The 23,981-nt window shown below is 40.5% G+C and overlaps 2 protein-coding genes across 2 annotated transcripts in view; both read right to left on the bottom strand.

Moving 5' to 3' along the window:
• LOC130696460 (uncharacterized) overlaps positions 1-22,550 on the bottom strand; it is a 96,603-nt gene extending 74,053 nt beyond the window's left edge. The window contains exons 1-5 of the mRNA XM_057519537.2: positions 21,887-22,550; positions 21,677-21,819; positions 21,426-21,612; positions 20,964-21,349; positions 19,345-19,761 (exon numbers count right to left, since the gene is read on the bottom strand). Coding sequence (XP_057375520.1) covers positions 19,345-19,623 — 279 coding nt within the window. The 5' untranslated portion in view covers positions 19,624-19,761; positions 20,964-21,349; positions 21,426-21,612; positions 21,677-21,819; positions 21,887-22,550. The remainder of the gene's footprint in view (positions 1-19,344; positions 19,762-20,963; positions 21,350-21,425; positions 21,613-21,676; positions 21,820-21,886) is intronic.
• Positions 21,026-22,459, bottom strand: LOC130695804 (F-box only protein 22-like). The gene is made up of 5 exons (XM_057518856.1): positions 22,228-22,459; positions 21,887-22,179; positions 21,677-21,819; positions 21,426-21,612; positions 21,026-21,349 (listed from the first exon to the last, which is right to left on the bottom strand). The coding sequence occupies exons 1-5, from the start codon at positions 22,457-22,459 to the stop codon at positions 21,026-21,028; spliced, it is 1,179 nt and encodes a 392-aa protein (XP_057374839.1).
• Positions 22,551-23,981: the final 1,431 nt, after the last annotated feature.

Below are 23,981 nucleotides of genomic sequence, written 5' to 3'. Positions count from 1 at the left end.
GCGGCCTGAGAATAATAAACCGCCGATTAGCACGTCATTACCAGGGCACATGCAAAGAAAAGAGAGAGAGAGAGAGAGAGAGAGAGAGAGTTTTTAAGCTTTATGTGTTGCCATCAAAGAAAGAAATGTTTTCTACTCCAAATGATATGACCTCACTTGCAAACGAAGGAAACAAAAAGAAGAACAATCATTTTTTTTTTTTCGTTCCCTTAAAAAGAAGTTTACATTTTTGCGGCAAAGAAATGATTTGAAGAGGGGGGGGGGGGATGGAGATGGTCCTTCAGTTAATAAATCATGACAGTTGACTTGGAGGAATATCAGGGCAATTAAAAAATTTGAAACAAAAGATAAACGTAACAATGACAAATTGGTTTTTTATAGTGCGGGGGGGGGGGGAGGATGCCTGGAGCGTTCAAACAAAAACGTTGACGTAAAAAAAAAATGAAAAAAGAAGTCCTAATTTTTGTTTTCAAATCGAGTCCTTGGTCGATTCATTCACTTGCTGTTGATGGGGAAGCGAAAACTTTGACGATGACATTCAAAGTTGACTGGACAAGGTAATCAAGTCATACCATAAGCTCGATAGGAATTAATCCGAGACAATCGCCAAGTGCGATCAACAACTTGTTCAATTAGCTTTTGCACGCATGAGCATTGGCCAAGGTTCGAAGCGGACCGGTTTTCCGAACGTTCCCTCAAAAATGACCCGTAAAGCTGTGGCGGCCAGCGGAAAAAAAAAGATGAATTGCATTTTCCTATTCATGCTTCCATGCAAATTTTTTCAAATCATAAAAAATCAAATTTCTAGACGAGTTCGAGATGTTCTATGGTTTTGGAAAAATTCCACATGTTGTTGTTTTTCGTTTTCCTTTTTTTTTTTCTTCGCCTTTTTTTTTTTATTATTTAACGAGGACCCTACTGTGCGCATAACAATTCGGTTGAACACATTTCATAACTGGACAATAATTTCGGGAGACGGGAAGAGGCGGAAAGAAAAAAAAAAAAAAAAAGAGAAACGATCTCTCCTCTCGTGATATATACGCCTCGCACTCGGGTGACTGTATCGAATGTAATTATGCACGCGAGTTCGTGCAACAGCCAAGGAAAGTTGCTGCACCAAATGAATGCCTTAAAAACAAATTCCCCGAATAGTGTGCGGACGGCAGGGGCCAACGGGGCGCGGTTTTCGGTGCTCTCTTCGTCTATTTTTTTTTTTTTTTCCTCTCTTTCTCTCTCACTCTTCCATAGTCGGAAACAAAAAGAATGAAGAACAAATTTATGGTTATGATATTCGTACACGAAAGGCGCAAGCAAAAAGAAACTTTATCTATTTGTATTTTAATAGCAGAAAAATGTAGAGTCTGCCAGTTAGAATGAGAACAACCTACTTTCCATCAATTAATTGATGGCCGCTAGCGCAGCTGGCCATACAGCGCTGCCGGAATGTTTCATTTACAAAGACGGTGGGGCGCCTGTCAACCGCGAGGTGTCCGACAAGACGCCCGCCTATCCACAGTTTACAGTGATTTCGTTCGTTTTTTCACGAACGTTACCGACACATCAGAGCCATCTAGCGGATAATTTAAAAAGTCGAACAAAAATTCTCGAATTTTCAATGCCCTTTTTTTCTTTTCGTTTTTGGTTTTCCCCGTGCAATAAACACACATGCAAGAGGAGGTAAAGAATAAGGATATTGCGCAGTTAGAATACGAAAAACCCCGTGACCCCTACGTGATAAAGCGCACGGTGTACGAGTGATAAAGCGATGAAATCCACAGGTGCGTGCGTAATCGGGTGACGCAACGCGCCTACCAGGAAGCACAGCATGCACGATCCGTGTTCTCACATCTCCGACACCATTTTCCCGTCGATTTTGCATAGATTTGTAAAATGCTACACGGCACGTATCGGCCGTATACTTTTAGCCCTGTAATTTTTGTTGTTTTTTTTTTTTATTTATTTACTCCGTTTGTTTTTGAAACGCGCAGATGCGATGAGCGCAAAAGGGACCGTGGGAGGAGGACTGCGTCCCTACTTGAACATTTTTACGACGGTACAACCTTGACGTTCTTTGGCGGAGTCAGTCAGAAATTACCCAATGAAAATTTGTTTCTACGTTAACCTTTTAAAGTTTGACTAATTACTCAGCGGCCGATACAGAAGGGCAAATTTAAATGAACTGTTCGCCTAAATACTACGTTTCCATGGCAGATAATAACGATGCAAACAAACATGTCCGACTAAATTTGGAGGAGATAACACGGCGAAAAATACGGGCCACTCATTGTGGGCTGTTCTATTCGATCGTACAAACGCGTTTACAACAGGGCGTCCACCATTCCGCATGTTTTTATTGATGCGAAACCGAATCGTTTTTAAAGAAGGCGCTATTCTGCTTAGCGATGACAACTTTGCTGGAATTGGAAATATTATCTAAGGTGGTAAACGATCGCCGTTGGGAGTTGAGGCGCAACACAAAAAAATCTATTCAATTATTCGTCGATCTCCTGCCGATTTTAAACAGCGTCCGGCCAAAAAAAAAAATTAAAAATAAACATAAAAATAAGCAATCGTGAAAATTGGAACGAAGAGACATCTAGCGAAAAGTTTTAACAACAGTTGAACGAAAAAAAGAGGTTGGTCCCCAGCAACATTCGCCATCTAGTGGTGAACGCGAAATCATGCTAGCGTGAGCCCCGTGAAGAGATAAAAAGCAATACAAATTTTCTCGGAAATCAATTCAAGAAAAAAAAATGTAGAAGATTAGAGAGAAAAAAAAAACAGGAACGCCAACTCGGTGAAAAGTACGGTCAAAAAATGTCACGACAACCATCAATTTTTTGTTCCGTTTCAGTTCGCTTGAATCAGAAACGATCTAAATGTCATACATACTGCTAACCTGTTTGAGCAACGGCTGAACCACCGTGCCGATCCGCTAATCGGATGAACAAACGATCTTCAATACGATTAAATGCACTCCGTTTCTATTCGTACGCATTCCGATCCTTATTTTTTTTTAGGTCAGTATTTTGAAATATATGGCGCAATGGCCGGTTATAGAGTTGGGCACGAAACATCAAAACAGTGTCTTAAAACCACGCATCAATAGGCAAAGACAATGACTGTTTTTAGAAAAACATATGTCACTGCGCAGCGAAAGATTTTCATCAACATGATTTACTCCTCTAAGAAAAAACAAAAAACAATCTGAATAAGGAGGAGATCCTAAATCAAAAACAAGCCCAAGTCGTTAAAAACTTCGGTAAAGAAACGCCCCAAAAGCGCATAAAAGGCCTGACACTTGCAGAATACCCAGTAGGTAAATATTAAAAGGGATGCATGACGTGTGTAGAATTACAGCTCAACACAAGAGCGCAGAGACCAACAAACACATCAAAAATAATGCTGGTATCTTGATGAACCGGAAAATGACGACAAAGAAAAATAAATGTAAATTAACCAACCGGTTCTTCTTGGCCAAAAAAAAAAAAAAAAAAAAATACACTGAGCTTACGGGGGGAAAAGAAAAAGGGAATTCAAAGAAAAGAAATAATACCGAGTTTAACGCCCCCCATCATTCGGACATACAGAACAATCCTACTGAAAAGTCTCATCATTCGTGTTTATAGACACACACACACACACTGTGTGTTTCTTTGTTGTGTTATGACGGAACCTCATTCCCCCCCCCCCTTTGCTGTATGAGCTGTGAAGCTAACTAAGACAGCGGTTGTTGTTCCGCCCGCGTGTGTGTTAAAATTATCTCATCCCGAGTTCATTTAATAGCAGGCGGACGGCGGACAAAATAAAAAAGGAAAACAAAAAAAAACACGGAAATCACGCAGAACCAAACCTGTGAGTGACTGTTGGCACGTCCAACAGATGTGCCTTGGTGGTGATGGGAGGGAGGACGGCACCGACCAAAATAATAATACTTCACGGAGAAAACTAAAAATAGTTAGATCCCGTACACGTATTATCATTTCTCTTTTTTTTTTTTTCAAGGAAAGGAGAGAGAGAGAGAGAGAGAGAGAGAAAAAAATGGGATGGCGTCGAACATTAAACGTTAACGAGCTATAGAAACTGCTGTAGCACTAGCACAAAAAAACGCCTAATGGACAGATTCGTCAATGCACCTCAAGCCTTTTTTTTTTTTTTTTAATGATTTTACACTAAAGGTGTCATCGTCACTCCATAAAAAAAAGGGACGCTGATGGTCGTCATTGGTGATATACCCATGGTTTAAAAAAAAAAAAAATAGAATTTCCACTTTAAAATGTTCAATTGAAAAAAAAAAAGGCCGAAAGGTATACAATCACGACACACGGCATGTGGTGGATTGCCGACGTCAGAAAAAAACGTTTTTCACGAAAAACTCACGCCGACAATGCGCCACTTAACGTTATTATTTCCAATCAATTGTTTCGGGCGCTGGAAATGACAGGGACAAGTTTTACTAGGACGTTGTGAGCGAAGAGGTTGTTCTCCGTCAGCCCATTCAATCGTTTAAACGTGTCACGTTCGTTCAAATCGTTTCCCGTTGACCCGCGTTCGCTCTACCACCTCCGGGCTAACACATCGAAGTGAGACGTACACGCCAATGACAAGAGGAAAAAAAAAAAAAAAAAGTAGGTTTTCATTGGGTGAAGTAACAAACGGTTGCTCTTGTGTTTCTTTCAAAACAAATTCTTTCTAGCCTTCTCTTGTTGATGTGTACACGCACCGCAATCCCGCAATATTCCCCCAATCTTCACATCGACATGCGATGTGTGTCTGTGATGCCATATCTATCTTTTTTTTTTTTTTCGGTTGCCAAAAAGGATGTTACATTCTCCGTCGTTTGTCCCCAATATTTTTTTCCCCCCGCGAGTTCCGCATCAATATTGGTCGTCAGTTCACGTGTATGTACAGTTAGATAAAGAAGGGGGAGGCCGATTCGGCTAAAATAAGTAAACCGACTGAGAAGAAACACATTCCTATATTTTTTTTTTCTGTTACTCTCTGCGGTTGGTCGTCATGAATGATCGGTTTTCGGGAGGTGGGCGCCCTGAACTTGCAACACGAAGCAAAACAAAAACAATTTCTGTGTACAAGAGGGAAAAAAAAAGAAGTTTGATCGGCAGCTCCCCCCCATTCTCTTGAATACAAAACGGCTGTCAATGATACGAGAAAGAAAGAAAAAAAGAAGAGAGGAAACAAGCCAATACATATTCAAAAGATTGAAGAAAGATTGGCCATCGTCAGTATTTCGGTGGGCGCGCAAACGTCTCAAAGATGAATAGCGGACCGCATCAAAACGCATAATGACTGCGCGATAAAAAAACAAAAACAAATTTGAATACGGGAATATGAACGCACGTTTGTCTCCTTTTTCTTTTTAAAATTCTAAACACATCTGCCCATAACGCGCTAAAGTGCAGCATAACAGTCCCCTTTAATTGCACGCAGATTACCAAGCATTTTTCTTTGCCACATTTGATTAAGAACAAATTCAAAGTGGCGACGTAAACTAACAGTAAAAATGTGTACTCAAAAACGGTTATTTGTTCCGAGCGCCGGCCTTGCTACAAGAAAAAAATGTCATCCAATCGTGAAGAAGAAGAAGAAGAAGAAGAAGAAAAAAAAATCCCACACGTACACGACGGCCTGCGAAAAGGAGAAAAGCTGTTTCGATAGCTCCAACACCTTGAAGCTACACGGTGCATGAACATCACACGACCGTTCTGTCTATTTTTTTTTTCTGACAAAGTCAATGTAATAAAGAAAATAGGGTACGCAACATTTCGGGTGAAACGAACTGGACGGTCGTATTGAATTTCATGGAAATTAATAATAAGCTTGGAAACGAAGAAGATAATAAAAACCGCACGATCCTTCACGCGTACACGACAGCTTGTCCTCCCTTCAACAGCCTATCCCCCCACGCATCTCCATCATGGTATTTTTTAAATTATTATTTAGAAAAAAAAAAAAAGAAAAAGAGTGCGACCGGGATGGTCTAATCGTTCGACTTGAATAGCAAAAACTCGTCCGGTAGCGGGAAAAACCGCGCACGGACGACGTTGGGAACTAGATGCACCGCAGTGGTCTGAATTTTTTCATGCTATTTATCATGCGCCTCTATTTTATTTTATTTTTTTTTTTCTTTGGTCTTCTATAGTTAAATATCTTGGTGAACGGCACAATCGAGACCACCCCAGACGTGCTATCGAAGCGTCAACGTACGGTACATTTCATCAATAGTCTTGACGGGTTCCGATACAAAATCACGAACCCGCAATATCACGCGTCTAGATGTAAAACAATTGCGCTATAAAAAAAAAAAGATCGAAAGATTAACACTTCATTCGCTTGTAATAGAAAAATCAATGAGGAATTCAAAGAGAAATGTGTGTCGACGAGGTGTCGGCAATGGCGACCTCAGCCTATCGTCGATGCGCTCGGAGGAAATTTGAACGACGGCCAAAAGCCACAATCAACAAGATAAAAAAAAAAAATAAAAGATCGTTTATAATCAAATGATCCTCGATGAGTAAATGACGTGTGATGTGGAATCTTTTCAAGAGCATTGTCCCACTGCTGACGGGCTTTTAACCTCCGCTGTTTTCCTATGATTTCACGCACCGATTGAAAAATGGTTCTTCAATTCCAAAATGCGCAAAAGGTCTTGGGCTAACTGTCTCAGAGCATTTCAAGTTACACCTGCCGGCCCTTTCTTGCCGTCGTTCCCACTTTTTGATGTATGTACGCATAAGACATTATGATCTTACTCGACGACTTCGATACAACTGCGTGCGCTAGAAGTTGAGTAATGCGGTAAATGCCGTTGGCTCGATGGCTCGGACCCAACTGAAATTCGACTTTGAATCTAGCCAGACGAATACACGGAAATGTTTTTAGCGATACCACCTAGAGTCGCCGTACATACACAAGTGTGCAGTCTATCATTTGAAATCGTGTCGGACACGCGGCGAAATATATATATATATATTATATATATGTACGTGTCTATAGAAAAAATAAGAAAACAGCGGGGGCAAACAAAAAATACGGCGGACTGGTTCGCCTGTGAATGATGATGTGGCTCAGATGATCCTGCAGGGCGTTCCTAGTCCGCCTTGATGACTATAATCACGAGAAAAGAAGAAATTTCAAACGAGAAGACGAGCGAAAAAAATAAATTTGGCTCGTGGCCATCCTCGTTTTTTTTTTCGTTGAACAAAAAAAAAAAAAAAAACTAGAGCTCAAGACGAGAAAGTTGTTCTTTTTTTGTTCTTCATATTTGAACGGTGGTTACCTTGAAACGCGCTACATTTCTACTCGACTTCTAGTATCGTTTGTGTGTTGTTTTTTTTGTTTTCATTAGAATGGGGACAATAACGATTATCTTTGCGTACCGTATCAGCCATGTACAGCGGTAACTGGAACGTGATCAAGGCCATCAACGATTAGACGTTGCAACCGTTAAAAAAAAGAAATTCTTCGGACGCTGAATCAAAAGAATGCGCCGGCAGAAACGGGAGTGGAGCGGCGAGGCCCACCAACAAACAACGTGAATGATTAATGTACGATCTCCCTTCCTGACAACTGTTTTCATTTTCCACAGTTGGCAGCAGCTGTTTGTCGTTCATAACGAATTGGCGAAAACGACACATTCAGCGATAATGCAGAGGAACGAATTCTTTTTTGAAAAAAAAAATTGCAAAGAATCGGCGGTAGATTTAAAGGAAAATTATCCATCAGGACACGCAAAGATATGATGGACTCGCCAACAACGAGTACGTAAATAAAACACATAACGGCACCCTTCGTCGATAAAAAAAAAAATGACAGAGAAACAACCTGTCGTCAAACAGCGTTTGTTTAACGCGGGAATTCTTGTGAATTTGAATCATCAAATGACCAAGAAAGCCAAATTCTTTCTAAAGGCACACACATACACAAAAAAAATGGTTATTTCGTCATGTTGTTGATTTAATAAATCAAAAAACGCGACTCGGTCAAGAAGGTGAAAGAGAAAACGCACAAAGTGGGACAAACTGGAAGAAGAGAGAGTCATACGGGGGTCGTGTCGACTCACTAAAGAAAACAAAAAGTCCGCGCATCAGCAAAGAGAAACGAGAGACGTGAGCTGACATCAAACGTCTAAGCAGGTGGAAGAAAAAAAAAAATAAGGTAACCAAAAATAAAATTTCCCTTCTCGTTTAGCGTTTCGTTCATCGTCTTGACACTTTCCGGTGAGAAGGGAAAGCCAAAACCGTACGCACGTCGGTTGCATGTTTTTGCCTATTTGCGCTTTAGGTGGAGAAATGCATTTTTAAAAAAACGTGTCGCTTTTCTTTTTGGTTTGTCAAATTTCGCGTTTTTTTTTTTTCCGCCGTGCGGGCAAAAAGAAGCGAAACCAAACAGTAGAGAGCATATCAAATCTACATTCAAATAATCATTTTGAACTCAATCTAAAGAAAAAAAAAATCGAGGAGCTTTCCAAAGCGATTTGATCCGGTCCCGCGTGAAAAATATCATCAGCTTTGGAATGTTAGAAAAGCATTGCCTCCCCTCGTGTTTGGAATGCAAGGCGCAATGTCGCAGTGGCCACCACAGTTCGCAATAACGGTGAAAACAAAACAAGATCATCTACTTTTTTTTTTCCGCTTAATCTCGTTTCTTTTGTTTCGTCAAAACACACAAAAAAAAAAAAAAAATGTGAGAGCGAAAAGGCTTTTTGTGTTGGGGTCGTCTAAGTCATCGCGAGAGAACGTGGCTGTCGTTATTTCGTGCAGGATAGTTCCGTCCCGAGAAATTTATGCGATATGTTAATAACACTTTGATGAAAAAAGACGGCAAAGGAACGAAAAAAAAAACTCATTGTCCTTTTTTTTTGTTTTGTTTCTTAGTCCGGCTTTACATCTTTGGGCAACAACAATGAACGAAAGAAAAAAAAAAAAACAGCAAAGAGACAGGAGGCAAACGTCGAAAAAAACAAAAAAACAATCGACTAACGGTACGGCTGTATTTGTGGTGTTGTCGTTAAAAGACGACTCGGAAATATTAACAGACGGTTATGAATCAAACCCGCGTGAGAGAGAGCCTTTGCGTACTACCGTAAGCAGTTACTTGTACTAGATATGTTACGCGTCTAAATGTACTCTGAAAAAAAAAACGAAAAGAAAATAATAAGCTTCGGCCAGCAAAGAAAAACGTATTTTAGTTATTAGATACTACACTTTTGCGTCATAAGCTCTGGACAATGCGATAACGGTAAGTTACGGCTGGAAAAAGAAAAATTGTTTTTTTTTTCCTTCGAAAATATGAAGCAACAAATGTTTAAACGTTTTGTATCCAGAGTTAATAAGCGTAGTCATCTCCCTTCGTTGACAAAAGGTGTGATATCATTCAAAACGTTTTGTTCTCATACAAATCGCTAAGCAGATTGCAACATCCAAAAAAAGAGAGAAACACATTTTCAAAGGAGTTTTGAATCCCATCTCGGAAGACGATGTTTGTTGGATTCGACAAAAGACCGGCGGAACCGTTACATACTTAAATAAAAGACGGTGATGTGTTTCGTCCGTCTCAACAACAAAAAAGAGGGCTCCAAAAAAAAAAAAAAACATCGTAAAAAGAAAAAGTTCCTGGCTGGAGAATTGAAATGAACTTTGAAAACGAATTTTGGCAACGGATCGCAAAATTCGTTTTCATAGTTGTTACAAGTTCCGTTTTGGAAATCTTGAGGAGTCCCCCCCCCGCTTCAGTTTATTATTTGTGAAACACAACAATTTAACAATATCAACCAAAAACCGAGCCCTCCCCCGCAGAGAATAACACGCTTATTGCGACACGACCGCGGACTTCTTCAATAATTTTGTTTCTATTTTCTCCTTTTCTAAAAAAAAAAAAAAATTCCCTGCTGATTTCCTTTCGTCCCGACTCACGATCCACATTACCAAGTCGATTACCACGCCGCTGGGAGAGTAATGGAGGTACTTAATACAACGTGCGACATCGGGCACGAACGCGTTGCGGTCGCAAACATTTCAATACTCGACGACTTCCTCCTTTTGAATCGACCAGTTTGAAATGCAATTTTCTTTTTAGACCACATCGGGGACTATTCCGATAGCGGAAGACGATTAAGAGGGGCCCCACCTTTTTGAAAAAAAAAAAATAAATAAATAGATGTGGCCTCACAATTATCTTCATCGATTCCGATATCGACGTATGTAACGAGCCATCAGCAACTCCATAAAAGAAATGAAATCTAGCGGTCTGTTGACCAACTTATTTTATTAGTCCGAACGTCAACGTTTCCCATGTACGCGCAATACTTTTTGTGCTGGAACATCTAACCCCGCAAAAAAAAAAAAAATTCCTATTTCTAATGGGTCCGTCGTGTTACTGTATTGGCATTTTTTTTTTTTAAAGACCCAACCTCGTTCTCACGAAATGTTGTTAAGATTCCTCCCCTCCGCCCCAACCAAGAAAAAAAAAAATAATAAAGGACGCCATTCCGTCGCGGGTTTCCATCTTTCGGGCTGAGCGCGGGAAAAATATGGTGCTCGTTTTCCACATGGATCGGCACGGAAGATGGCCAGACGGACGTTTAAAAAAAGAAACAGGAGTTTGTTCGCATCCCTGTTTTTTTTTTTTTAACGCAGGTCCCCCCCCCTCCCCTCCCCCAAAAAATTGTTTTCTTTCAATGGCCTCACGAACAATAAGCAGAAATACTTTGTGGACTCGCAAAGTGGACGACGGAAACAATTGACACACCGCAAACCGTTTGCAACAACAGCAAGGACTTGAACGAAATCCTATTGAGTCTGTACGTAATGGAACGAAATCACTGCTTGCGTCGGCAAAAATCGACAAGCGCGTTCGTTACGATTCAACTGACACGAACCATCAATCTACAATATGAGAACAACATAACAACAACAAAAAAAAAATTTATGATGGCAGCTTTATAACAAGAGCGCCTTGTGTAGACGCATCATCAAATGCAAACACGAGAAATGGAGCTCTGAAAAAACATGCCTACACCGCCGACGGTCATCCACCTATATATTTATTTTTATCTTTTTTCCTTGTACATCATCAATTTCGTTCGTCGATTTTTCTAGTAGGAAATCAACCGTGCGGTCTGCCAACAGTTCTCACATTCACTTTCCCCTTTTTTTTTTTTTTTTTTTTTTTTTTTTTTTTTTTTTTTTTTTTTCTTGTTCTTTGAAAATTCCAAGAGTAAGAAAAAAGGGAATTTTCAAAACTTTCGGTTGCTACCCATTTTTCTTTTGATCGGACTCGAGAACAAAGGCAAACAAAATCGAATCGAGAAAATAATGGAGCTAACGTGTCGAGAAAGTGGGCAGCAAACTTTCGACGAATGAAACACAACGCTGCAATTTAAAAAGAAATCAGGGTCGTTCTTAGAGAAACACAAAGTGAAACAACAGGAAATGGCCAAAGAGTTATCAGAAAAGACATGAGTTTCAGGTGACATCTAAACTAGTTATTTTAAAAATAAACCCACGTTTGTACGTTCATTAACATGACTCCGCTATTCTTTTCCTGTTATTTTCCTATTGTGGGGGACCCTGTCCTTTTACGTCTTTCTTTTTTTTTTTTTTTTTAATAAATGCCTCCCAATTTTAGTTGGAAAAAAAGAAAAGATAATAACATTAACTAATTAATACGCAAATTGCAAGGTCAAATATGGCGAGCTGAAAAGGAAAAAAACCCGTTAGAAAACGATCGTCTGGTAGGTCGAAATTTCAAGAAAAAAGACGAATGAACAAGACCAAAACAAGCGAACATTCATCTACCCCTTTTTTTTTCTTGTTTTCCTTTTGTTGTTTACCTGAAACGATAGCCAACAGTTTGGAAACATGGCCAAAAAGTTCATTGATCGTTTATTGAAAAAACAATTTTCGTTTTTTTTTTTTTTTTCAAGAGAAAAAGGCCCTCACAAATTTCGAAAAAAAAAAAAATCGACGGGAGAGAACGTCCGAAGGCTCAACTGCTTGTTGGCCTTGTGGAAAAAGAAAACGATCTTTCAAGAGCGGGCCGGTCATAATATCGTTTCTGCTCGGTTGATTATCGTTTCTTATTCCATCACTTGTATCACAAGACGTTCCCTTTTTCTACCAAAAAAACGATAGGTACGCAGAGAACATACTATGTAATGCAACGAAGGCGACAAACAAACTCTTTCTTATCTTCTTACGCCATTGAAAATCGGAGAAGAAAAGAAACAAGAAAAAAAAAAAAAAAAAGAATCGGCCCCGTATTTATTTATATGAGAACGTAGGGCACGGACGGATGGAGCTGATGGGACAACCATCTGTTGCTGTCTTTACACCGCTCCAGAGTGAAAAGAAAAAGAAGAACGATGTCGGGAACATTGCTCTCCGAACGGACCCTTCTGGTGGGCGGTATTAATTTTTTTTTTTTTTCAAAAAAGATTTTCCTTTTCCTCGAAAATAAAACTCGTAAATACTTGAATCCACCCAACGCACGCAAACAACCTTTTTTCCCTCCCTAAACTTTCAATTATTACAAACTTTTGGAATAAAATAAAAAAAAAAGATTGACGTCATTTAGTGAATTAAGTGTTTTTTTTTTTTTTTTTGCGTGTTTGGAAAGTGTTCCGCGTCATCGACTGCTTCTTTGCATCATCACGCCAAAATGAACGGCAACATCCCTTCCATTTCTGTTCAAAATTGTTAGCCCGTCTTTCGGGAGAGCACGCGCTGACGCAAACTCTCGTTAATTTCCCTTCCACACGTTTGCTCCTCAATTATGAACAGGAACCGACTGAGTGCACCATTCCAAATGATGAACTATTGGTAAACGATCATCGACACGCCCGCAAGCCACGCAATACCTGGGCGTATCCAATCCTTTTGTTACTCGCATTTTTATGATAATAATGTCATAACTTTTAGCGATAGCATCGAGTGCTTTTTTTTTTTTTTTTTTTTTCAAAAACTTTTAGTTCCATCGTTTACCAATAGCCATTCTCATAGATCGTGCGGCAGACAGGTGTATCACGGAATAATTGTAGGGGCCAAGTTAGAGAAAGGCTCGCCAAAGGGAAAAGGTCCAAGTGATTCCAGCTAAATTGAAGAAATGGCCTTCGACGGAACAACAATCCAAAGACCGGTCGGCCGAAATATCGGTTGCGGTCAGACGACTGTCTATTCCAGGTAAACAAGTGGATTTATAATTAGAAAAAAAAAAAAGAACCAGTCACGATCGACACGGCACGAAATTGACGTCATTGAAAGTGACAAGATTTTCGAGAGCAAGAGAAAAGCTCTAAATACACAAGATGAACAAAAAGAACAAAATCGAAACAGTTTCTTCCATCCTTTTTTTTTTTTTTTTTTTTTGCCATTTATGACGTTATAAAATGCCGACTCGGACGACGTTCAAACCGATGGGAAAAAAAAGGATTCGGTTAAAATAGTTTTCCCATTTGTTTCTTTTGCTGTTATTGTTGGTTGCTGCCAAACAAGAGCCGAGGAAAAAGAGACATTATTTTTCCCCATTTATTTCGTATAATAAGCCCAGTGTTGTTGGCCAGGCACTACATCAGCTGTCGTTGCTCACGCGGCCACCTGTCGCTTCATCGTTAACTAGCTGACGCGGATGGAACGCAATCCCCTTGTTGTCTTCCCATTATTTCCTCCCGCGTGTAATAGCAACACACAAATAAACAATGTCTCTTTATTTGAAAATCGACCCGACGATCGCTCACTACACGCGAAAAAAATAAAAAATAAAAAATAAAGTTCGTCGGACGAGGGCAACAAACGCATTTCGAATTCAAAATAGTTTAACCCTTTTTCATTCTTGACGTACGCATTGCATCACAACCTAATGGAACGATCCTCCCAAAAGCTGGAAGGCATCGGTGCTTCTGTTTGATAAATAAAAAGAAATCTTTGTGTGATGCCCTTGACAAGGGATTGAACAAATAATAGGACAGGAAAGCTTCCAACGTGAATGGTGAGTCACACACACACACACACACACGCATCACGGACGCGCGCTATCCCGCGTTCGGTTGGAACGAAGTCAAAACGATGGTGGTAGGTATGTTTCCGGCTCTGACTTTGGCGACTGAAACGTGCGCACAAGAAAAGAACCAGAAACAAAAAGGCGAGAAAAATATATATATATATATAGTAGTAAAAATATACAGCCGGATATCGTCCGGAACTGGACATTAAAAATAAATGATTCTAAGTGTGATCGTCAAAATATGAAAAGAAAGAAAAATGTGTTCAACAAAATAGCCAAAGGTATGTAGAAAGGGCGGGGGTATCGTAACGGATCAAAGATTCGATCCGTTCGATATCAATTGAAACATCAAGTCAAAGTCACGAAAAAAAAAAAAGGAGGTGTAAAAGAAGACGGCCAACAAAATTGTAGTTAAGGCGAGTGGGAGTCTAACACTTAAAAGGGAGTGGCCGTTTGATTTTTGAAAAACGATGGGAAAGTGTGTTGTCGCCGTCATTCACGAAAAGAACGAAGAACGCAACGCGTTCACAACACATAGGGGGAACGAGCCCCTGGCCTCCTATTTAAATGAAAACCTACGGTAAGGCACACTGCCACCTCAGAGTCTAATAAAAAGAAACGAACTTTTCCCCCCTTTAAAAAATGGATCTTTACTGGAACAAAAAAAGGAAAATGATGACAGCAAAAGTTTTGAAGTAAAAACAAAAATGGGAAGAACGAAAGTAGCAGCTAAGAACCGTAACGATCGTGAGTAAAGATGACCCTAGTCGACCTTTCCATGTTCCAAAAAGAAATGCGAGTTTAAAAAAAAATACAAAAATACAAAAATAGTTGTGAAAACAAGAAATGGCTCAGTGTACCGGTTCTTGCCTCCTATCCAGCGCGTCATGACAATCAATGAACTCTCTGCTACGAGGATAACGTGCAAAGTTATATAAGACCAGGTCACCACCACAAGTGTGCGTACTATACTCCTGTTGCCATACAATTACATCAACCGCGTTTCTCGGAAGAAAAAAAGAAAAGAGAAGGCAAACATCGTTTGAGGGTTGATTCTGTCGTGATTTTAGGCCTCTAGCGGGATACGGCCCCATTCCCGCGCGTACGAGATCCTCCTCCTCTCTCACACACGGTAAAAAAAAAAAAAAGACACGTCGTTCTCGCGTGACAAGAGCGTGACTCGTTGCTGCCGCCCTCGTTAATGACGAACCGTAAGGGCTTATTGAAGGTGTAATGATTATAGAGGCCTCGTTAGAAGCGCCACGTAGCGCGCACACACAAAGAGCAATTCAACGGGAATACAAAATGCCTATGCACAGTGGCTCTAATCAAGTATCGACAATAAACAAAATTCCATGCACACTTGGAATCTTATTTCCCCACTTCAAAGATTCGTGGTATCTCTTCGTTATCACGAGCGTGCACACTCGCTGCATAAGCTATGTGTTTTTCCGACGGTCCGTTGACCTTTATTCTCGTGCAAAACAGGATGGGGATGCTGGTCCCGAGTTATCATGTTTGGTTAGTCGCCGCCATATTTGGATATCTTCGTTAACGTTCGAGATTGTCTCTTTCCAGGTCTTACTTATTTCTTTGATTCGCGCTTCGTTTTGAAATTCTCAAATTCCCTCCCATTTCGAGACGGTGGCAACAACAATCCCAGGCTGATCCAACGGAATCTGACAAGACGTCACCCATGAACTAGAAGCTTTCAAAAACCCGCAAACGTTTGGACATTTGACCGCTAACGCAAAACCGGACCTGACGGGACATAAGGAAAAGCGGAGCAAGGTGCGACGAAGGTTGGTGGTACGAACGAGAAGCCAACCCTCCCCCATATTTAGTCAAATTTTTTTGTACCGTTTGAAAGATGAAACGATTTTGTTTGGGAAAAAATAGAAAAATTTCAATCAACGCAGACAAGATGCCAGAATTTGTGAGAATGTAAAGCGATGGACATTTTGTTCTGGGGAAAAAAAAAATGTCCATCCTTATTTATCTAACAGGAAAAAAAAAAAAAGAACAAAGTAAACAATGCCGAAGCGATGGCTTTTTTTCTCTCGTCGGATCGTTAGCGAAAAATAAAGAAAGAGCTTTAACTTTGGTTTATTATTACCACCCAAAAAAAAACCCTTTCTGATAATTTCCCAGTTCTTTTTTTTTTTCTCATGGGTTGTTGTATCATCGTCTAGTTGCCTATGACGCCTGGGTTTGTACTGCGTGTTCATACAACAATACCGAAAGAAGAAAAAAATTCTTTATTTCTTTAACAAAAAAAAAAAAGCCATGAGGAAGTGACCAAGAGCGACACTATGTGGAGACAAGTTTTTTTTCCAAGAAGTGGTTTTCTTCTCCCTCCTTTTTCACACGTGCGGTAACATGTTCTGCTCCTCGTTCTTTTCTTTTTTTTTTCCACCACCACCCAGTGGTCCGGTAATCAACACAGGGACCTCCCTTCGACCACGAACCGTGCCCGAGACGAGAGCAACACAAGAGGCAATCGATGGCGCACACACATACACCAGAAAAGGCTAATGCGCTTAAAAGAAGAAGATTGTGCGCGTTTTCTTTTTAAAAAATTTGAAAATAACGTCCAACAAACTGACCGACCGCACACCGGGTATAGAAGCAATTATCCGACAACAGCGAGCCACATACAACGGCTAGACAGATTCCCGGAGAGAGAGAAACTACGAAGGGGTACAACGTCGATTTAGCCTTTTTTTTTTTTAGTTTTTCAGCTTTGCGATAAATTTCGTAGTAAAAAAAAACAACAACGAAAGAAAAAAGGAAAAATAAATAACTCGCTGTAAATCATCGATAACTGCACATGTTTTCTTTTTCTTCCTATATCTTATTTTTTACGATCAAGAAACTCAAAGATGAAAAACAAAAGTTTTCATTTTCGAGTTGAGGGGGAAAATTATTTCGGTGAAAACGTAAAAGAAACCGATGATGCAGCCATTATTTTATTTTTAGTTTTTAAGGAAACTATCGCAACTTGCGCGCAACTGACGGGTTTGTTTAGCCACTTGGTATCGAATCTTTAAGAAAAAAAAAACATATGAAAACGTATATCTGTTGTTGTTTTGATGATGTTTGCAGACATGAATGATTTCGCCTGTAGCAACCGAAAGAAGCTTGTTGGCATCCACAGAGATCATTTCAACGCAAGAAAAAGAAGGCGGTTTAAGCAAAAAAAGAAAAAAGGCTATCAACTGAGGAAAAGTCTTCCGACAAGTGATACCAAGCTGGCGGCAACGATGTGAAAGAGAGGCCGTTGACGCTGGCGTGCGAGGATATTCTTCTTTTTTTCTTCTACTATTTTTCCACCGTCCGGTGATGTCCATCACTCGGACGGAAGAGCAAGAAGAAAAGCGCAAGTAATACATTTGTGTACTGGGAAAAAAAAAGGACGCGCTCAACAATAATGGAATAAGAAAATAAAAAAAGGAAACGACTAACGCGACTCGAATTGACGTTAAGGAAAAATGGCGGACACAGCAAAAAAAAAAAAAAATAAATAAATAAAAACAAACAAGTGCGCACATGTCCCATAGAGAGAAAAATATTTCGAGGCGACAGCGGATGCTATGCGCCATTAAAGCCGGAAATGCTAAACACCAAACAAGAGAGCAGGACGATTTGTACAAAAGGTTTTCCTTCTTCCCCGAATGTGTGATTATATTGCTAAAAAAAAGAAGAAAAAAGTTTCCTCTTATCACTTACTCGTGTGGCGAGTAGCACAAATGAAGTTAGAGGCAGACATCAAAGAGGAAATGACCCTTAAGTTTTTGGTTTCCGGGAGAACTGGTGGAACGAGTTCAATCGAAAGTGCCCTCGCGCAAAACAGAGACATCAAAAGCGGATGCGGCGAATCATCATTCAATGTTTCCATGCCGAAAGGGATGTGAAAAAACTGAATCATTTCATCCTTTCTAGAGAACTTGATTGTCGTGAAGAATATGGAAAGTAAAAATGTTTTTTCGTGAATAACAAAAAAAAAAAAATGAAAAGGGAATTCAACGAGCAATTTGTTTCGCTCCGCTCCTTTTTCTATGGCGTCATTTCATACATCTTTTTTTTTTTCTCTTTATTTCTCTTGTTATTCCCTCCCATCTTCCCGCGGTCTTTTCCTTGTTTATCCGGCAGCTGCCGGGCAATCAACCTTTGCAGCATCTATATTTCTGAGACGAGCAAGATAGCGAATGCATTAGATACCCAGAAGCATTAATTTCTATCCTTTTGATTTTCCTCTTCATCTTTTCTCACTTTTTTTTCCCCTTGACGTTCACAACTTACGTGTCCCCCAACAAAGATTCGTTCAACAACAACATAAAAAGAATTTTAAAAGTTGCAATGGGTGGAGAGAAAAAACGCAATCTGCTCTCAACGTGTTAAAGGAGTGGCGACATGTACCTGTACATCGTACACGCCGGCGAATCGAATCAGTCGGTTTGAAGACGAGACCGTGAATGTTGTCGGGACAATGAGATGGGGCAAAAAATTCACGAAAACTATGACTCTTCCCAAAAGAAAATCATAATCTGCGTAGACCAGGGCTAGAATATCAAAGAGAACGCGAGTTTCAAAGATCTTCCCAACTACCTTTTTGACTCACCGCGCATTGGGTGAAAGCCTTGAATGTGAAGAGGTAAGCCGGGCAGCAATGCGAAATAAATGTTTAAAAAATAAAAAGTTGATAAGTCATCAAAAGGTGTGGATCAAAAATGGACGAGGAAAGATGTTGGGAACTTGGTAGACAGACGGCGACTAGGAAGAAAGAAAAAAAAAAAAAAAAAAATGACGACGCACCACCTGTCCTCTTTTAGTTTCATCCGTCCCATCCACCCACTTCACGTTGTCACGCTTGCGATACCTTTTAAGATGGACCTTGAAAGTCGGAAGGTAAAAAACTGCGCTGCTGCGTACTAAAATTGTACCAGATTTCATCTCATTTCAAACAAAAAAACGACGCGTTCGAATATTGAACAAGATTTTCAACTCGACTATTCGAGCGGCGGGTACGTTGTACCCCGCCCACACTTCAAAACACCTTGATCAAGTTCTATGCAGCGATATCAATTTTCCCTTTTTTGGCCGTTTGAATTTTCGCATGCGCGAGAAAAAACACGTAAGAAAATAATAATAATACGTGGACATTTTACCGCCCAACGGGCGGGCGTAGGTTTCCGATGCAAAAATGATGGATGATATCGAGTCATACCATATTGCATCCGCTTCGTATTGCGGATGATTTGGCCGGGAAAAAAAAAACACACACACCGCAAAAAGAAAATCAAAAGTGTGAAAAATTCCACTGACCGTGCGTTCGATTCCGTTGGGCAGAATGATGTGAAGGGTGACGGGCCGGGAGCGCCTCAATTGCTGGGGCCACCATTGCCCGTTATTATTGGCGACACCTCCGCCGGCCGCGCTTCCTCCGCTGGCGCTGAAATCGGCGACATCCACATCCGTACGGAATTTCGACTGGATGAACGTTGGAACCTTGGCCACTGACATGCTGAGACGACGTGAAATGCGCCGGCCCAGGTTACGCGGAGCTTCAGTCACCATGGCGCTTAAAACGTGATATTCCCTCATGATTTCGTTTGCTTTCAACGATGGATTCTTTTCTTAAAATATTCTTCTATCTATTTTCGATTGGAACTTGCGATCGTGGAACTATTCAGCCTAGACGTGCTGAATCCGGCATCATCCAGCAGCACACGGGGACATCTCCTGAGGAAAAAAAAAGAAAGAAGAAACTGTGTTGAATCCGTCCACGTACCTCTGACAACACCGGCACAAGTCTTCGATTACTTTTGTTTGTTTTTGTGTTTTGTATGTTTTTTTTTTCTTTTTTGTGTATGTGTGTGTGTGTTTTATTTATTGGTTGCACAATTCAGATAATTCCAATCCACCAAAATGGGAAATGCATACGATCACACTTTTGTGTGTGTGTGTGTGGAGGAGAGAAAAAAAAAATCCTAAATAATCATATTCAAAGTCACGAGTAAGCACGAGAGCATAAACAGTTGCGGATCTTCACTGATCCTGAACAGCAGGGGGAGTTTAAAGTTTAAGAGTTCAAAGACACAAGAGTTTTTGAAACCGAATCACCGCACACGAGACCCACTAAAGTAGACACAACCGGCGTCTTCAAGCGCTGTGAGTCGACTGGAGAAGCGCACCCAACGACTGGTTCTCTTCTCCCCCCTTACGGTATGACTCGGTCCGCGTCCGCTAGGAACACGACGGAGGCGGGTTCTAGTCCAAAGTTTCACACATATATGTACTTATATTTTCTGTGTTTTCTGCGTTCTTTTGTCTTTTTTTTTTTTCATTACTATTTAGCATTGCTTTTTACAAAATTAAACCTGGGTTTCTTACTACTGTACAACGGTCTCAAGTGTGTGTTCGCCCTAGCACCAATCGCCTGTCAACTAGAACATTCGATTCCATCACGATAAATTACTTCTTTAAATCAGTTTTCGCAATTAAAACAAAAGCTTGCGCTATCCTCGTTCATTTTAGTCCAGCGCTATGGTCAGGTGTCGACGGTCGATTATGTTCAGTACAAAATTCTTAAAAGGGCACAAAAGGGTGTACACATGTGTTTAAACTCATCCAACCATCCATCACATTGACCGGCCTTGGATTACGACAATTTTCACGCGACTTCCTCCAAGGAGAAAGTAGATTTTTTTCGTTCTATTTTTACCCCGAAACACAAGAACTCCTGGAGTTTCCCGCCTACTCAACCACCTTCTTTACCCCTCCCCCCTTCCCAACTGGAAGAATCAAAGCTGCCTCCAGGCCTTACCGCATAATTTACGATACGCACATCAAACATTTTTTTTCTCTTCCCACGAGAAGAGGTGTCCACTGTCCACCTCTTGTCAAAACTTCCTCCTCTAGTCCGGTTCTCAAGGAAAACAAACCTGATTCAATCTGCCTGCAGTCTCGACGTCCTGGTGCTGCTGGAATCAGTCACTCGTAGATGTTATTCGACAGGGAAGGAGATCAAGGTGAATGTGGTGGCATAAGAGTGGAGATATGTGATTCGTGATTTTTTGGGAGCACTAGGCAGGTTGGATTGGAATGACTGGGGAGTTGTCGTTGGTGAAGCTGGGCCTAGGCAATTGATGCCAATTTCACCATTGCCGAAAAAGCCCAGCAATGGCGTGGCAGGGAAATGTTTGTGGAAGATTGCTGATTCGACACCAGACCGACCGTGGAGATGAGTACCTCTGGCAACGCAAGCGACCATGAAGCCAATGCTTTTCATCTTCTCGCCAGAAAAGGAGCCGAAATGTTTTTCCTTTAACTTTTGTTCATACAAAAAATATACGTTCCAGTTATCAAGGGTGTATCATTTTATGAGCTATGGCCGTTCATCTCACCTGAAGAAGTATTCGTTCAATATCGGAATCGGTGGTAGCATCAGGTGGAACGATAACTGAGTTGGCCTTAACTCTCGGGCCGCAGAAAACTAGCCCTGTGATGCCATACTCGCGATCGCCATCCACCACATCCGGATGGATAGCTGCTTCCACAAATCCACCTCCAATGGCTATGTTCTGGTTTCGCCTGGTTACATTATAAATTAAACAACCTCAAACAAATTCAATCAAGAAAAATTAAGTTAGCTTACTTGTCTTGAAAATATCGACAGAGGGCTTCAATACACTTGGATTCTTTATACGCATCAGTACCCAGTAACATAAGACACTGGACTTGATCATCATCCTTGATATTTAACAGCCGCCCAACTTCCTCTGTTTGACTAGTTATTGCCTATAAAGCAAGAAAGCTACGATCAGTAACAATGGCAGTTAATTAGAAACAGTTTTTAAGCAATTACCTTGCCAACATTTTTCATCTTCTGTCTATCAAGATGAAAATTTCTTATAGAAAAATTTGGTATCTCAGGGATGAATAACAATCCGTAACCATCTCCTTCTTCTACTTCGTGTGTCAGAAGAGAAGGTGTGGATGTGACGACTCCGTTTGCTATACCTCCAACAATGGCACAGTCTAAAGGCATGCTTCTTCTGAGGTAATGCAACAGTCTATATTCTGTACATCGGCCAAAGTGTGCCCCATTGTGACCATCTAATTTCAGTTCGGGAAGTGGTGGAGGTATTTCAGCCAACCCTGCATGAGTCAGAAACACAAGGCAAATACAGGGCTGACTCCTCATACAAGACAAAAGCTCTTGTACACCAGAGTAGTCTTCGTACGAATCTATATTTGATGTGGAGTATATTTGATTTCTGTTCTTCTTAATGATTTTCGCCGTTTCATTCCACGATTTGCATACAGTGGCGGCTTTATTAAGTTCTAGAATGTTAGGCAAACAGTGTAGGACAGCTTTAGTGATGCCATACTCGAGCAACGGCGAAATTCGCTTTTTGCCCTCTGATTCATTCGCCATTTTCGTTCGATTTTTTTCATTGAAACGTGGTTATCAAAAATACATCTGATCACGTAGACCACTTTCCCGGTTCTCCCAAAGGCTCAATAAGATCACATTAGCGCGCAATTTCGGAAGCCTCTTCTGTTGCATCGTTGGCGAAAAAAATGGAAAACCGTCGATGTTCGATGGAAACGCCATATTCTCGAACTATCGATAGGTCGATAAATCATAACTTTGTTTTCGATTTAGCGAATTTGGCGCTCATATATATATTAGACATGTATTGACTTCAATCGAAAGATATTAAAACTTCAGCCAGTTTTTGGTTTTCTAGTTTTAACTAATTTCCTGACTTTCTGACTTTGGTGAACGTTTGCATTTCATTTAGCAACAAGATTTTCCTGTCTGAGGTGAGTTACCATGAATCCTTTACACTATTAACAGTATCGCTGTGTCGCAGTATCGTGTTCCGGGTATTTTTCTTTTTCGAGCGTTTCATTTTTTTCCATATCAATGGCTTGGTAACTTTCTAGATACTATCATCTCTGTAGTTACCGAACAATTCGTGAACTTGTATAGTATCATGTGAAACTCGATGTTTATTCCAAGGCTGTAGATATTGAACAAAATTGAGTTGTGTTGTCTTGAACACTTGAAGAAAATGTCAGTCATCTACCCAGCCAAATATTACAGTTTGATGTGTAGTCCAAGAAAATGTCCAAAGCTGAATTAAGGCTAGTTTTTTAGCTGACAAGCAACGTCGTATCTAAGTACAACGGTTTTATTTAGAAAAAAAAATAAGAAAGAAAGACATATACGACGAATGTAGACTTTCACCGTTCATTGTGAGCTAGCAGTCTTCCGGTTTTATACTGATAAATGTTTACAGTGACAAAAACTGCTGTGCCTTTCACCACAAGTGGCTTGATTTGTGTTAAGAATGTTGGCTCCCATCGCACAGCCCTGTCTAAGCACTTTCAGGAGATACATCTTGTACGCACAGTATTTGGCGTTGTTGTGCATTGGGTTTTTGCTTAATGTACAATAGGGAATAGCAAAACACGATGACCGACTTTGGCGATGAGGGTACTACCCGTAGCATGGGCTAAAGTGAACAATATTAAAAACAGCGTGACGGACATCTTGAGCATAGGGTTTGCCATTGTCATTGATTCATCCCATTTCAGTACTAATCCAGACCCAAAGAACCGTCTTAAAGAATGTTGGTAGAAATCTCGTCCTCGATTACGTAGTGGTTATTCTCACGGTGGACCTAAAAAATGCTCCACTTGCTGGGCCGATTGTGTATAGTGAATGACATTGGCATAACTTTACCCTAAGAATAGATTCGGAACGTCCATTTCAATGTCCGATTTTATGTATTAAGCCGATGTGCAATATTGTGTAAGACCAAAGTACTTCCTGGGAAAGAAAAATAGCTGTTCTAGTATTGCTGGCAACAAGTTTTTTTTTTGCGTCAAAACCATTTTACTGGTTGGCCCATTTTGCATTGTGATTTGACAGGAGGTTTCAAAGACAC

The sequence above is a fragment of the Daphnia carinata genome, chromosome 5 (genome assembly GCF_022539665.2).
Source record: "Daphnia carinata strain CSIRO-1 chromosome 5, CSIRO_AGI_Dcar_HiC_V3, whole genome shotgun sequence".
Classification (NCBI taxonomy): domain Eukaryota; kingdom Metazoa; phylum Arthropoda; class Branchiopoda; order Diplostraca; family Daphniidae; genus Daphnia; species Daphnia carinata.
Note: the sequence above shows the minus strand (reverse complement) of the source record. Positions and strands in the feature narration are given on the sequence as shown.